We start from the raw sequence: 12,649 nt of genomic DNA on the forward strand, positions 1-12,649 counted from the left end.
CTAGACAGGCTTGCTACCAGAGGGCGCAGAAGCCCTGCAGTATATATACCCACAATGAGATTCCAGACCCCATTATAGACCAATGTCCATGTGTTTTTGCCAGAGGGGAATCTTTAATTTTTTACCCCCTTCTTCCACCTACCCCGCCCCCCCACTCCAGTTCAAGCAGTTGTTTCTCAGTCTAATGTAGGACACAGCTGCCTGACCCATGCTGGTATTATGAGCCTTGCGCTCCCGCGGCTGAGATAGTTGGTCATCAGTCTGCTGCTCACAGCAGCTCACGGCAGCTCTCGCTGGCTGCCGGCCGCTCACGCTGGCCACCAGCCGCTCATGGCAGCTCATACCAACCTCTAGCTGCTCACGGCAGCCCAGCTCCTGGGAGAGCTGTTGTTTATAATCATAGGTGTAGAGGGCGCAGGTCACTGGCCCATGTGACAATCAAAATGGCGACCTTGGCTTTAGGAGTGCGGCACTCCAACCACCTGAACCACCGGGCTGGCCCTCTTTAATTTTCACTGGCATCTCAGAAGGTACTAATAAATTCAGATTTGGATTAGGACCCCAGGGTTGGGCCTAAAACTGCAGTCTTTTCTTGGGGGAAGAAGTGGGAGGACAGGGCTGTGGTAGAGTGGCTAGAAAGTGTTCTATCTGGACTTGACACCTCACCTCAACTCACACAAAGCTGGCCCAAATGAAAAAGCTTTATTAGCACAAGGGAGGGGTTTCTGGAGTTGGGAGTCCTCTGAGGCCTCTCCTTCCCATTGCCTGAAGGGCCCTCATCACTGCAAGAATTTGGAGCTGCTAGAGTTCTGTTCTTGCATGGTGTGGGGACAGAGCCAGGAGTGCAGTTTCCAGGCTCTCAGCCTCACAAAGGTGCTGGCTCAGGTAGTAAATGGCCATCAACTGTGATTGGATGGCCATCAGCTGTGGCTAGTTGGCCATCAGCGGTAACCAGTGAGCCATTGGCCACTAATATAACTGCTGTGGCTACGCTAGCAGCAAATGGGGGCTAGCAAGAAGATGGTGCTGGCAAGTGTGGATTGCAGTTAGCACGGCTGAGTGAGGGTTGAGGATTGCAGAGAAGTGGACGGCAGCTTGCGGAAAGTGTGGTTCCTTCTTCCTGTGACTCCAACCCAGCCACCAGTGAGAATATAGTGGTGTGACTCCCCTGTCTATGGCTCCGTGGGTGTGCCTTTTTGGCCTCACCATATTCTGTGTTCTTGTGTGGGGAGCGGGACCAGAGACCCTGCATGACACCCCGGCGTGACACATGGTCCCAATGAGATGGAAACAGGTAGGACAAAGCAGGGGCACACAGGGGTTGGGCCTAGTTTCATGGGACTCCATGGTTTAGCTGCCAAGGACTGGGTACTTATGTTTAGGCATGCCATCAAGTGTCACTGTGAGCACTAGCAGAGATGCATATGGGTGGAGAGATGGCTAACAGAGGTCAGCATCAGTGCTGGAGGGTAAGGGCTCCATGGGTCGTCCCTGGGCATGTCACCAGCAACATGCAAACCATGTTGCATTGCTTGTACCCTTCTGGGGGAAAGCAGGTTGGCCAATGGAGTGGGAAATTCCATCCCACTTAACCTTTTTGCCACACACTCTTAATGCAATGCACAGCCAATACAACTGTACCTGGCATCCCTGAATGAGATTAGACTTGAGAGCTCCCTGAGGGCCGGAACCTCTGAACTTCTGTTTGTCTTGTTTACCATTCTATTCCACATAAAAGGAACTAATAAATATCTGATAAAAGAACAAATGAATAAATATGTTATCACCGAGAGTTGGAAACAGTCAGTGGACCTCACTGTAAGAGCTGGCATCTGTCAGAGGAAGTATGGGGATTTGTGTTTCAGTGCTGCCCGTTTGGGCAGGGCTACTTCTTAGCACTGTAGGACCTCAGCACACACAGTAGGGGGTGTTTTTCAATGTTTCCCACATGGATGTCTCCATGTTGGAGGTATGGGTCTCCATCACTCCCCTTCTGACCAGGTCAGCCTTTGATATCTCTCACAGTCATGTCCTGAGTCTTGCCCCCCAGTCTTGGCTCAGTCCTGTGGCTACAGGTCAGGTGGGAGGCCTGGGAGGCGTCAGTGCGCAGATGCCACGACCCCAAATGCTGTGTGTATCCTAACCGAGGCCTGTATCCTGTCCTCTGGCATTCTCGGAAGGCAGGTACAGCTGAATAGCATATGTCCGCCACTGTTCAATGTGGCACTGCTGCCACTGGTGGAGGCCCTGTCTTATGACAGCTTCAGGGTGGCGTGTTCAGCTTCATGGCGTTCGCCTCCCGGGCCTTCTGTAACTTGTACTCCCGGATCTTCCGCTGGCGGTTATAGAGGTAAGCGGCTGCGAACATGGTGCCCAAAATGACAGCAGCTGCCACCACAATGATGATGACCACTTGATTCGAGTTGTCTGTGAGAAGAATTGGGAGAAGTGAGGGTTGGACCAGGCTTATTGTCCCTCCCCTGCCCAGCCCTGAACACCCGCACACTCACAGGTCACATTCACAACCACTTCACGGGTCACTTCACCCCGAAAGCTTGTGGCCTGACACACGTAGGTGCCCGAAATCTGCCGCTTGACAAGTATCTGTTTCCTGATGGGAAGTGAACTCCCATTCCCCCCTTTCCGGCGACAGACCACCTTGGGGGGCGGGTTTCCCCTAGCCTCGCACTTCAGGGTCTCCTGGGAGCCTTCCTGCCATGTCCAGTTTCCTGGGCAATCACTCTCTTCTAGTCGGGGGCCATCTGGAGAAACACCGCAAGATGAAAGACAGGTCAGGGAGCAGGACACCCCTCACCACCTAGGACTGGAGGACTTAGGTAGGAACTCAAGGGGGAGGCCACCAAGGTGAGGCAGGGGTGGGCACCGGAGGTCAGAAACTCATGAGGTTTTAGGCTCAGCCTTAGAGGTTAGGGGTCATTGTCCAGCGGCCTCACTCACACAAAACATGGAGCTCCTGGGTCGTGTTCTTGCGCAGCACCGTACCAGCCACCTCTAGGGTAGCAGAGCACAAGAAGATGCGCCCGTTGTCGTCGGAAGTGGCGTTCAGCTGAAATTGGGCACTCGGTCCTGGAGGCCCAGCTGGGGCCCCCTGCAGCGTCACCACGGCTCCAGCACGGGCCTTGCACTCCACACTCACCACAGTCCCCTCGGAGACATTAGGCGAGCTCAGGGTCAGGATGGGAGCAGGGAAGCCTAGAGACAGGGCACACAGTGAGCCCCGCTTCTAGTGCTGGCCACCCCCCCCCCAACCCCTCTGGTCTCTACTTACTGTAGATGGTCACATTCTCCAATGTCCTCTGGCTCTGGTTTCCCAGAGTCACTGTACACGTCAGCTGCTGGGTGCCCTCATCCTCTGTGTTCGCTTTGATGCAAGCCGTAGCCAAGAGAGAGTCCTTGTTGTTCTCGACTGTGGTTTCCAGCCTCCGGTCCTCTAGCACCAGGTGGACTTGGGCCTCTGAGGCAGGGAACAGCCCATCCAAGGTGCAGTTCACGTGCTGCTGTGTGCCCACTTCCATGATCCGGGGGCTAACAAGGTGTGGGCGGGTCATTGGCAGGACTGGTGAGAGAGGGTGGGTATGAACAGAGAGGAGGCTAAAGCCCTTTCCTGGGGCATTTTCAATCTATCACCTGGAACTCCTCTTCACGGGAGGCTCTGTGGCCTGGATCACCCCTGCCCCAGGACACTTGCGCCTTTTACTCCAGGTCACAGCTTTCTCAGAAGGTCCTGTGACTTGGGCACCCCATCCCCCAACATCCACCCCAGTGGCCAAGAACATGCTCTTCCCAGAAGCCTTTGCAATCTAAGTCGCCACCTTCTCAGTATCCTCATGGCCACCGGCCCCTCCTTTCCAAGAACCCCTCTCTCCAAGCCAGAACACCATATGAGCCTGTCTCCTGCAAGCTCCCCAATGCCTCACCGAAGGTTCGGAGCTGCCTGGGGACTGAGCTGTTCTGGAACAGTCCCTGGTTTTTGGGCCGAAGGTCCAGTTCCGTGCGGCAAGAGAAGTTAGCACCGTGGTCGCCTCTACCAGCCAGAACTGTAGTTGTAAACTCAGTGGGTTCCTTCACCCCTGACTGCCAACTCAGCACTTCCTCCCCGCGGAGCAGCAACACAGAGAGGTAGGTCCGGGGCACCCCTCCTTCCACCTGGCAGCGCAGGGTGAGGTTTTCACCTACGGGCTGCCAGTGGGGCAGGGGTGCCAGCTCCACACGCTTTGGTAACGCTGGAGGGAGGAAAGGGAGTGTCTGGTGAGCTGGACAGGACACCTGCCAGCAGGGGGCACTGCTGGCACCACTCTCCCCACAACACACCCCAAACTACCCAGCCAGACAAGAATGTTAAGGGCTACAGGTGAGAAGTCCCCAAGTGGTTGTGAAGAGGACAAAATAACTCTTTATTCACTGCAGCATCTAAGAGTGAAAAGTGGAAGAGAACCCCAGAGGCTGTCACCAGGTATCCTGTGAAATAAACAGTACATTTCAGCTACACAGTCCACTAGAGATTGTTTTTAAAAAGACTTCTGCTCCCCCTTCTTCTATCTTGGCCTTATTTTTCTCCGTAGCACCCTTCACCCTCTGACATACAACATCATCTACTCAGTAAACTTGTTTCTCCTCCATTTCCCCCATGGAATGTCAGCTCAGGAGGGCAGGGATCTTTATCTGCCTTGTGTCCTGGGGTGTTGTTGGCAAAGAATAAGGTTGAGCCACCCACACTGATTCGAGGCCTTTTAGGAATTCACTTTTATGAGAAAGAAGTTCCCAAACGTGCTGTGCAATCCCCTGAAATGTTAAAAATATAAGAACAATCCACAGACGCTCAAAACACAACTCTGAATAGCTCCTGAAAACATAACCCACGGGCTTGGTTTTTGCAGGCCGTGGTCTCTGTTCTGCGCAAGGTAACAGAATTCCGGGTCTGGATTCCCAGTGAAAATTTATAGCAGAGCCCTGGTGAGCTATGACTTAGCACTGAGACTCTCTAGGCTCCCCAAAAAGCGGTCTTGAGGACGCCCAGTTCCCTTCTCAAGGGGCCCTGAAATGTCACTCAGCAATGCTATTAGTATCTGGACATGGTTCCTAGCTTTTCTGCTTCTTTGCTATGAACTGTTGGTGAGTGACTGCATCTGGAATAGTCCCAGCCCTCGGGGCTGCAGAAATGGATCCTCAGTTTCCTGAGCTGTAAAGTGGGGCTATTGGAGGCAGGATTATTAATCCATTTAAGAGGTTGAGAGAATGAGTATAAATGGGCATGATGTTTCCTTTTAGGGAGATGAAAATGTTCTAAGATTAGATTGTGGTGATAGTTGTACAACTCTACAAATACACTAAAATTCATTGAATTATACACTTCAAAGCTGTTAAAAGGCTGAAAAAACCCTCAGCCATCCAGCTGTGACCTCTAATCACCTGCTGCAAACCCCAACTTACAGAGCCAGAGACCCCCTCGAACCTCAGCCCCCACATCTCAGAGCCCAGCTCCTTGCCCTGAAGGCCAGTCTGGTGGAGGATGTCTGTTTGACCAGAAGGTCCTCTTGACCCTTGACCTTTAGTACCTCACAAAGTCCTGGTCACTCGTCTGCCCCTCCCTTCCTCTACATAGCCACTGCTCACAACACCTGTGCCCTGGACAAGGCCTCGGCCAACTGCTCTCCCACTTCCTATAAGTCTAGCTTTCTGCTGTCTAGATCCCCTGGCCTGCTCACACACCCATCCATGGCTCCCTAGCACCCTGAGGAGAAGGTCCCAACTTCAACTCCAGCCTCACCAATCTGGTGACGTTCAGCCCGTCCTGCCCTCCCAACCCCAGATCAGCATGTTTCCCCACTCCAAACCTTTGCCCAGGCTGTTCCCTCTGCCCAGAATGCCTATCTACCAATTCCTACACGTCCTTCAAGGCCCAGTTACCTCCGGCAGGAATGACCACTGTCACCTTTTGAGAGAAAGCATAGCCACCCAGGAATGCCCTTTATCTTCATACTGGGGGTGAGGCAGGACCAAGCTAGAGTCTCTCCTAGGTCACACCCATGGCTACTGTGTGCCAGCTATCTGCTCCATTTCACAGAGGTGGAAATTAAGGAAAGTCCGGTGCCCAAAGTCACAGAAGGAGAAAGTGGCAGAGCCAGAACTCACACCTGGAGTGCTGGGCTTTCAACTATCAGGCTGAGCTATGAAAGGGCCTTCCAGGAAATTTCCCTGGGGTTTTCAGAGGCCACCAGGAATGTCTGGGGACTTTCCTTACCTGGCCAACATCTGCTCAAACATCCTCCAAATCAGAAGCAAAGCTGATATTTGCCCAAAGGCTTCCTCGCCTAGACACTGTGAAGATGGAATGTCCTTCATGACTCACTGTGTCATTATACTCGTCCCACGAGGTCTCGTGTGAGAGTCAATTGAGGAGCTATGTCCCGCACGGTCACCCAGTTAGTAAGACCCATGCTGGGACTGGAACCCACGGCTGTCTAATCCCAAAGCCAGTTGGCCAGTTCGTTTGTTCTTTCCCTTTCTTCTCTCTGTCTCTCTCTGTCTCTCTCTCTCTCTGTCTCCCTCCCTCCTTCCTTCCTTCCTTCCTGTTGGGTTTATTTTGTTCTAATTTGAATTTTATTTGTTGCCTTTGGTCATAGTAACACATTCTCACAGTTCAAAAGACCAAAAGCAAAAAACAAGAAACAAAAAAACAAAACAGTGGGAGAAAACTGGCCCCTGCCTTCTCCTGGAGCCCCCCCCCCCCCAGCTTTTCTCCTCACAGCCAGCTAATATGGTCATTTCTTTCAGTAAACACAGCCTCCCTCACCCCGCTCCTGCCACTCCCTAATGCCCAGTATGGCATGCCACTCATTCTGGGCATAACTTTCTTCTTTGGACTCGACTATACACCTTGGAGCTCAATCTCTTTTGAGATACAAGAACAGTCTTCATTCTTGTACACAGTTGCATACTATTCCATCGTATAGTCAAACCACAGTTTATCTCCCAGCCCCAGGCATTTGAGTGGCTTGCAAACTACTGCCCTTCCGAATAAAGCTGCAGTGAATAACCCCATTCCCCCACTCCAGTTCCCTCCTGGGTGGCGACACATGTAAACCCAATTCCCAGGAGTGGAGTTTCCATGTCAAAGGACACGAGTATGTGTCATCTGGAGAACTGATACCCCCTTCCCTGCCTGGGGTTGTGCTTCTTTAGGCTCCCATACTGTCATCAATGTCCTAGGACTGCCTGCTGCCCCACAGTCTTGCCAGCACAGCTGTTATCAATTCTTTTGATTGTTGCCAATATGTAAAAAATGCTATCTCAGGGCCAGTTTTAATTTTCATCTTTTTTAAAAAAGTCAGATCTAGGGCCTGTCACATGTTTAAAGAGTGAGGCCTAGAGAGCCAGCATTCTCAAATGTATTGAATCCCTGTTGATTCTCTAACTGCACAGAAGGAAATTCAAGGAGGGGTTTCAAATGACAAGGAGGCTCTTCGAAGATGTGTCCCCCTGCCCTTCGGTGAGATTCTCCCTAGCCCCACCAGCCAGCAGTGAAAGCTGGGGCCTCCCCGGCCCACCTCCCACACCCAGCTTGCCCGGTGCGGCCCCTGGTCCCGGCCACTCACAGTACACAGTGAGGGTCAATGAAGCTGTCGACTGGATATTGTTGCAGTTTGAGAAGCATAGTGGAGTGCTGTCTTCTTGTATGTCACTAAGTTCATAGATCTTGTAGTTGGGCCCACTATCCACTTCCTTCTTAGTCAACGGAGTCTCCAGACCCAAGACAGCATTTCCATTACAGGAGGCTCTGCAGGTCACCTGCATGGAGCCTCCTCTGGGTATGATGTGTTCTGTGGGTTCTACTGATGTTTGGGCACTTCCAGTCCCTGGAACAAAAGTGTGAGGAAGGGAAAGGCATTACGAATTGGGTTCATCAACATTCTTGGGTACTCATCCTTGAACAAGAAAAAAACTCTGCCTTCAGTGTGGGAGACAGAAAAATTCATGAGCAAATAAGATAATGAATAACTGATGTTAATAAGAGCTTTCACAAAAACAAAACAGGGTGACAGAAAAGACAGTGCCTTGACGACAGGGGCTGGCCGTCCAGAAAAAAGGGAAATGAGTTCCAGGCAACAGGACCAAGTGCAAATGTCCTGGGGCAGGGTGTCCAGAGCCTAGTGAGCGAGGGGGACATGAGGTCAGGAAGATCATGCAGGCAGTGTAAGCCATGCCAAAAATGTGTTTGTTTATGCTGAGGGCAGTGGGGCGCCATGGAAGTTCTCAGCAGAGGAGGGACCTGGCGTCAGTGTTCTCCCTCACAAGAAGGCAGCTGAAGAGGACCAGACCTCCGGGGATGGAGGGGTTCTAATCAGGCTGGCTCCCCACCCTTTTGGACAAGTGGTCTCCCCTCTCTGGCCTTCAATTTTCCCATCTGTAAGGTGGGTGAATATAGTCCTCCCCATCCCCTGGTAACGCAAGTAGCTCCTAGAGCCAGGCAGGGAGGGAGTGAGTAGCTACAGGTAAGAAGGAGGTGGATTGTTAGCTCCCTTGAACACTGGTGTCTCCAAAGCTGAAAAAATGTCTGTCTGAGCCCCTCCCTCCTACTCTACCCCTAAAGATTCCTGCCCTCAGCTTTGGGCCCCCTCTTCCTGGGGTGTGGAGGTGTGAAAACAACTCTCCAAGGGTGATTATGGAATCATTCCCATTTCACAGAGGGAAATGGGGAAGCTTGGACACGGGAGGTTAATCAGCCAGAAAGCGGTGGAGCTGGTAACCACGGTGTCCATCTTTCAGTCTCCTGCTCCCCAACCCTGACCACCCTTTGAGACCCAGGCTGGAGCTGCTGGAGGCCTGTAAGGGAATCTCACTGCTCAGCCTGGAATTCCCCTGAGCAGAAGCAGGTCTGGACTTCCCCAAAGGCGGGGAGGAGGAACAGACTATACATGGGGGGCGGGGATGGGTCCCCAGCCTGCTCAGCAGGGTGCACCGCGTCCTACACAACACCTGACCCGTTCCTGGGGGCAGGAGGAGCGTTGGGCCAGGATACAAGCACGGCAAAGTGGCCACTGTTACGTTCTCATTTTCACAGCTGAGAAACTGAGGGCTCTGGGAGGTTCAGACTATATAGCCTGAGACCACCCGTCGAGGGAATGCAGGGTCTGGATTCGAACCCATGGCAGTTGACTTTCAAAGGGTGGCTCTAGCCCCAACTTCCCGTAAATAGCTACCTCAGTAGGAATGACCTGTCCCCAGGCCGCCCGGAGCCGGTCCCCGCCCCCACACCTCGCCGAGGGCGCAGCCCAGATCTCGGGCGCTGGCCCGAGCGCAGCCCCATCCTCTGACTCACCTGGGAGCAGAGCCCCGAGCAGGGCGAAGAGGGCGGGCAGCGGGAGTCGGGCGGCGCTCGAAGCCATCGCCACCGAGGTAGAGCCGAGGCAGAGATGTGAAGGGGTGGAGGTTCGGAGAACTGACTGGGCACTAGCAGTGCGCACCTCCTTTTATAGCCACCGGCCACCGGGGGGTCGAGGGGCGGTGCTGCTTTCCGGGAAACCTCACGCCTTCCCCTTAGAAACTACTGCTCAGGCATTTCCGGATTGACGTGATGAGGGGCCAGAGCAGGGCTGTACCCTTGCTGGCCACTGGAGCAGCGGAATTTCCGAATTGGAGCAATAGGGCCACAGTGGCTGCAGCGACTCGGAGGCGGCTCCCGGTCCTAGGGGTCTCATCCACGGGTCCGTTAACCTTAATTCAGTGTTTACACTGCGCGGAGCGCTTTGCAGCTACTCTTGGACAGTAGGGACTGTTACTGTGTCTGTTCCAGAGGGTGTTAAACTGAGGCTTCCAGCTGCAAGGGGATTAGAAATCCAGTGTCACTCCTCAACGCCTGTGGGAGTCTTGAACCGAGTGATAGATCCCTCGCTAGGGTGGGATCCCGAGAATACTCCCGGGGTGCCCTCCACAAGGGTGTCCTTCCCTCATGAAGCATGTCCCCAGCCAGCTGACCGATTTCCCCAGAAGCGGCCCAGAAGCTAGCGAAACCTGGGGGTGAGGATGCGCTGCGTCGTCACGTCAGGGGATCCGCATTCCCCCACGGATGAGAGTCCCCACCCCGGCGGCCTCGCTTCTCCTTTCGGCCTTGGCCGCGGGGGCGTCTTTACCGCTTCCAGAAAAGGGAAGGAAGCCACGTGGTCCTGGCGCAAAGCCCCCGCTGCCGTTCCCAGGCTCGGCGGAGAAACTGAGGCAACAGACCTAGAGGGGAGGGGATGCGCGCGAGCCCTTGCCTTCCCAAGGGAAATAGGAAGCTCCTAGGCCCCGAAGAGGGGACACTCACACCTGTCCACCGCGCGCGGCTCCCGAAACTCCAACCCGGAAATTCAAACCACGGGCGCTAGCACTAAATATGTGCAGGGATTGTGCGGGCTGGTTCCATTAGGGCGTTGGTGGTGTTTGAGACCCTGCCCTTCGTATATAGGTCGCCCCACATTCCCCACCCGAGGTCACAGCCTGTGCGTGTGACCCACAGACTAGTTATCCAGCACGTTTGAGGCTGGGGACTCGAGTCTCCGAGCGCCAAGCCGCGAAGCCTAAGGCTTCCTGTTGTGGGGCGCGCGCTGCGTCTCCATGGAGACCTCTGAAGGGCCACGGAGGTCGCTAAGCAGAACGGGAAAGGAGGGGGCCCCGGGGACACCCCAGCCCTTCCTCAGCGGCATGGGGCTGAGAGTCGCTCATCGTCCAGATAAGCGTCCCTCCTCCACCTCCACCCTAATCATTCCTAAGGAATTTCCACGGGGATCTTTCTTCTTAAGCGCTGAATTCCCGCCCAGAACCGCCTGGGCAAAGGTGAAGACCGGGGATTGGGGACGTCCCTGCCCTCCGGAGGGTCTGGGAAAATCCTGCGCTGGGCGTTATTTTCCGGCGGATTTTTCTGAGGCTTCCACACCGGCTCTTTTGGTCTTGGTTCGAAGTACTCGGGCTGCAAGCACCCCCTCGCGGCCCGGATTCACCAGACAGCCAGAAAAGAATCGTTCTTCCCTCTCCACACGGCTGCACGGTGTTGATTGAGCGCCTATTGTGTGCAAAGCGTCGTTCCAGGTGCTGGGGACACAACAATGAACAGAATAGACAAAAATCTCTGCCATCGTGCAGAGATGGTCTTAGTGGGGAAACAGACAAGAAACAAAAATAAAATGCTATATAGAGTGTTAGTTTGAAAAAAATAAAGCTGAGAATGCGAGAGGAAATATGAGGGTTAATGGACTTTTAAATAGAATATTCTGGGAAAGACTGAAAAGATAACATTTGAGTAAAGACCAGAGGGCAGCGAGGAGGGAGCAGTGGCAAAATTAAGAAGAAAGTGTACCAGGCAAAGAACACTGGATGTGCAAAGGCCCTGCGGTAGGAACTGCCTTAAAGAATAGCCAGGAGGTCAGTGTGGCTGGAGTGCAGTGAGGAAGGTAGTTAGAGGAAAGGAGGGCAGGGAGGGGGTGAGGCAGAGTATGTGGGCATTGTCGGCCAGGGGGAGACTTTGGCTTTTCCTCAGTGAGGTGGGAGCCATTAAGGGTTCTGAGCAGAGGAGGGACAGGCCCTGACTCAGGTGTTTACAGGCACCTTCCTGAGACTGCAGTAGCTCCAGTCAAGGGGTGCAAGACGTGGGTGGAAGCCAGATGGGAGACGAGGTGACTGCTCTAGTTCAGGTGAGTAATGATGGGGCCTGAACTGGGAAGTGATATTGGAGAAGTGATCCAATTTGGCATCCATTTTGGCAGCAGGGCCAGTTGGACTTGCTGGGACATGGGGGCAGGGCAGATTCAAGGATGACTCCTTGGTCTTGGTCTGAGACCCTGGGAGTATGGAGGACCATTTCCTGAATGAGGAGGGGATTGTAACGGGGGCAGGTTGGCAAGAGGAGAATGCACTTCCCAGTCTTACACTCCTTTGCGGTTTTTGTTTTTTTGGTTTTTGGGTTTTTTTCCAAGGGAAAGGGAAGCACAGATGCTATAGTCGCCAGGAAGGGCAGGGCTTCCTCCAGGGTGCCAGGGAGTCTCGGGCAGGCGAAGGAATGAGCCCAGGCAGAAGTATCTATGCTCAACTCTATGGCATTACTCCTGCTCTCTCCTCACTCTGAGCTCTGGCGTGGCCACCTTGCAGTTCCCTCATCCTGGAATGCTCTTCCTCCCATCCCTGACATGGCTGGCCCCCCCTTTCTTGTGACCTGAGCCTAACGCCCATAACTTTCCTGAATGCTCCCCACTCCCGGATCCTGGACCACACCCTGTTCACTCCCTGTCTCCTACCCTAATGGGTCCATTACTGAAATTTCATTCACTTGCTAAAATTCTTTCAGTTTACTTATTGTCTGTGACCTCCATTTCTGAGAGCTCCAGAAAGGCAGGAACTCTGTCCACCTCAGACCTGAATCAATGAATGGTCATTATAGAAGGTGATCAATAAATACTTGCTGAATAAATGAACTTCTTGTCTCTGAGCATTCTGCACATGCTGTTCCTACAGCCCAGAATTCCCTTTCCACTGCTTTTTACAAAAGGTTCCCAGAGCATTTCACTCACAAATTTGGTGTGCAGGTAGTTTATCTGGGAGGTGGTCCCAGGAAACATCTGGGGTGGGGGGAGTCAGGGAAGGGAGCCAGCAAAGGTGA

The 12,649-nt window shown here is 53.4% G+C and overlaps 1 protein-coding gene across 2 annotated transcripts; it reads right to left on the reverse strand.

Annotated features, from left to right (window-relative positions):
* Window positions 1-683: 683 nt before the first annotated feature.
* ICAM1 (intercellular adhesion molecule 1) lies at window positions 684-9,945 on the reverse strand. Of its 2 annotated transcripts, XM_019745021.2 has the most exons (7): window positions 9,341-9,941; window positions 7,617-7,877; window positions 3,939-4,244; window positions 3,290-3,577; window positions 2,959-3,213; window positions 2,511-2,762; window positions 684-2,427 (listed from the first exon to the last, which is right to left on the reverse strand). In XM_019745021.2, the coding sequence occupies exons 1-7, from the start codon at window positions 9,405-9,407 to the stop codon at window positions 2,264-2,266; spliced, it is 1,593 nt and encodes a 530-aa protein (XP_019600580.2). In that variant the 5' UTR covers window positions 9,408-9,941; the 3' UTR covers window positions 684-2,263. The 2 variants fall into 2 exon arrangements, with proteins under 2 accessions (XP_019600580.2, XP_019600581.2); XM_019745022.2 differs by lacking the exon at window positions 2,511-2,762 and having other exon boundaries at window positions 9,341-9,945.
* Window positions 9,946-12,649: the final 2,704 nt, after the last annotated feature.

The sequence above is a fragment of the Rhinolophus sinicus genome, linkage group LG07 (genome assembly GCF_036562045.2).
Source record: "Rhinolophus sinicus isolate RSC01 linkage group LG07, ASM3656204v1, whole genome shotgun sequence".
Classification (NCBI taxonomy): Eukaryota; Metazoa; Chordata; class Mammalia; order Chiroptera; family Rhinolophidae; genus Rhinolophus; species Rhinolophus sinicus.

Excerpts from the sequence above, each read along its gene's own strand:
- ICAM1 (XM_019745021.2), bottom strand. The coding sequence starts at position 9,407 with ATGGCTTCGAGCGCCGCCCGACTCCCGCTGCCCGCCCTCTTCGCCCTG. Across the intron at positions 3,578-3,938 it reads CAGGCAGCTCCGAACCTTCG|TCCTGCCAATGACCCGCCCA; the intron begins GTGAGGCATTGG and ends CTCTCTCACCAG. Across the intron at positions 2,428-2,510 it reads AGTGGTTGTGAATGTGACCT|ACAACTCGAATCAAGTGGTC; the intron begins GTGAGTGTGCGG and ends TTCTTCTCACAG.